The 2,226-nt window shown below is 57.8% G+C and overlaps 1 protein-coding gene across 2 annotated transcripts in view; it reads left to right on the top strand.

Moving 5' to 3' along the window:
* The first annotated feature begins 1,257 nt into the window (after nt 1-1,257).
* The window catches only part of LOC101733045 (tyrosine-protein kinase SRK2-like), a 16,665-nt gene continuing 15,696 nt past the window's right edge, over nt 1,258-2,226 (top strand). The window contains exon 1 of one of the 2 annotated variants that reach the window (XM_031901954.1): nt 1,258-1,880. In XM_031901954.1, coding sequence (XP_031757814.1) covers nt 1,318-1,880 — 563 coding nt within the window. In that variant the 5' untranslated portion in view covers nt 1,258-1,317. The remainder of the gene's footprint in view (nt 1,881-2,226) is intronic. The other variant, XM_031901953.1, reaches the window with a different exon arrangement.

The following is a 2,226-nucleotide window of genomic DNA, read 5'->3' as shown; positions in this document are numbered from 1 at the left end:
ATCCACAATAAATTACAGAGGCCAAAGACTAAGTGGGAGGGGCATCTTTTCCATTAATTGCCCCCCCAACCAACCTGACTCATGAATGGCCCCTAAATATAACATGTAACAATGGGGCTTTGTGTCAGGTTACCTTCCCCTTTACCCGCCTGACTCGCTCCACAGACACTCAATGTCCCACTCCCTGTATTCTGGGCCACTGGGCCACTAAAGGGCAAGTTAACTCTCGCACGGCACAGGTCACCGATCCAGTTGAGCCGGTTCCGGGGGGGGAGGGTCCCCTGACACAAACACGGGCAGCACATTGGCTTATAGAGAGGGACCCCACTTGTGGCCACTCTTTGGGGCCAATTTAGGGAACAGGCTGGGGGGGTCCAGTTCTTATGAGGAGCCATTATATATATTACCCCCCAATAACAAATAGCCAGGGGGGCAGGGAAATAGGAACAGGGGTGCAGGCCTTTTGGGGGCCAAGGGCCCTGACTGATCCAAGAGTCGCTCTATAGGTGGGGGCCCTGGAATGATTTAGCTGTGGGACCCCCAATAACATAGGGGGGGGGATACAGAGACTTGGTGCAGCCGGAGGTGGAAAACATGGAAAGTGCTGATCTGCTGAAAGAGTAGTGCGTACAGGGGTTAGGGACCCAGGGGAGGTGGGGAGTGCCCCCTGGCGCTCTGTGAGGGAACCATAAAGATACTTGCAATGCCCCCCTCCACCACAGGGGGCGCTATAGTTTCTATGAGTACTGATGCAATGCTGCACTGCTGGTTCCGCCACTGCCCCTAGAGACCGGACCTGCCAGGGTTTAGTTACCCAGGGGGCAACAGTCTTTCCTATCGCCCCTCCCCCTGGTGGGTTCTGGCTGGGGCCCATTTACTTGCCCTGGGGCCCTAATACATGCATAGCAGCACCCACTTTTTCTGGGGGGACAGTGCTAGGCCCACCCATAGTGCAACAAATAGGGCTATAGGGCTGCTGTATGTGCCTAGGGGCAATACCATGGTGCCCCACTACCCATGCCCTTAGTACGGGGGGGGTATAACTGTGCTCCCAGCTACACCCCCCCCCTGTATTCCAATAGAAACAGTTTGGTTATGGGACCTGCAAACACCCACAGGGGCCCCTCCTGAGCTGTATTGGGAATTACTGCCCCCATAGCTCAAGCCTGAATAGGGGGTTCCTAGGGCCCCAGTAGGGGAGGGGTATGAGGCAGGTGAGTGTGCGACAGGGACACGCCCTCCTACCTGGGGGGGGGGGGGAATTCTCCTGGGACTTCCTTGAGTCACACACAGCAGCCTCTCCCTGCACGGGGCACTATGGGGCTGAGAGTGTGCAAGCGGATCTGCCCCTGCTGCCCCCCCTGCCAGGGCACTGAGCAACCAGACCGGGGCCCCTCATCCAAATTCTACCCTCCCCCTGCTGGCAATCTGCCACCCTCACTGCCGGGCACAAGGGGGAAGGGGCAGGGAACCCCACAGGTTACGCGGTACAAGATGCACCTTACGGGCACCAGTGGGCAAGGCTGGGCACCCAGTGGGCAAGGGAAGGAGAACCCGGGCTTTGTTCCCCAAGATGAATTGGACAATCCTATGAGGATGGAGCCCCAACTTATCCATGAGCCCCAACATCCATCTCCTGAGCAACCCAGTGTGGGGGTCCTGCACCCCAAGCAGCTGAGTAGGGCGGCCAAGGTCTCCATGTACAGCTACACTGCCCGCTCCCCTGGGGGCATGGACGTGCAGAGGGGGGACCGGCTGGAAGTCATTGGCACCAAGGGGCCCTGGGTCCTTGTACAGAGAGAGACTGGCAGGGGCCCGGCCCAAACCTGCTACATCCCCAAAAGCTTCTTGGCCGACGCGGGGAGTCTGGAAGCCGAGGAGTAAGTTACCCTAATGGGTAGGAATGGTACAGACTGGCAGGGAGAGGGTTATGGGTAGGAATGGCACAGACTGGCAGGGAGAGGGTTATGGGTAGGAATGGCACAGACTGGCAGGGAGAGGGTTATGGGTAGGAATGGTACAGACTGGCAGGGAGAGGGTTATGGGTAGGAATGGCACAGACTGGCAGGGAGAGGGTTATGGGTAGGAATGGTACAGACTGGCAGGGAGAGGGTTATGGGTAGGAATGGTACAGACTGGCAGTGAGAGGGTTATGGGTAGGAATGGTACAGACTGGCAGGGAGAGGGTTATGGGTAGGAATGGCACAGACTGGCAGGGAGAGGGTT

Source organism: Xenopus tropicalis, chromosome 5 (genome assembly GCF_000004195.4).
Source record: "Xenopus tropicalis strain Nigerian chromosome 5, UCB_Xtro_10.0, whole genome shotgun sequence".
NCBI lineage: Eukaryota > Metazoa > Chordata > Amphibia > Anura > Pipidae > Xenopus > Xenopus tropicalis.
The sequence above is the reverse complement of the archived record's forward strand: the minus strand, read 5'-3'. Positions and strand labels throughout refer to the sequence as shown.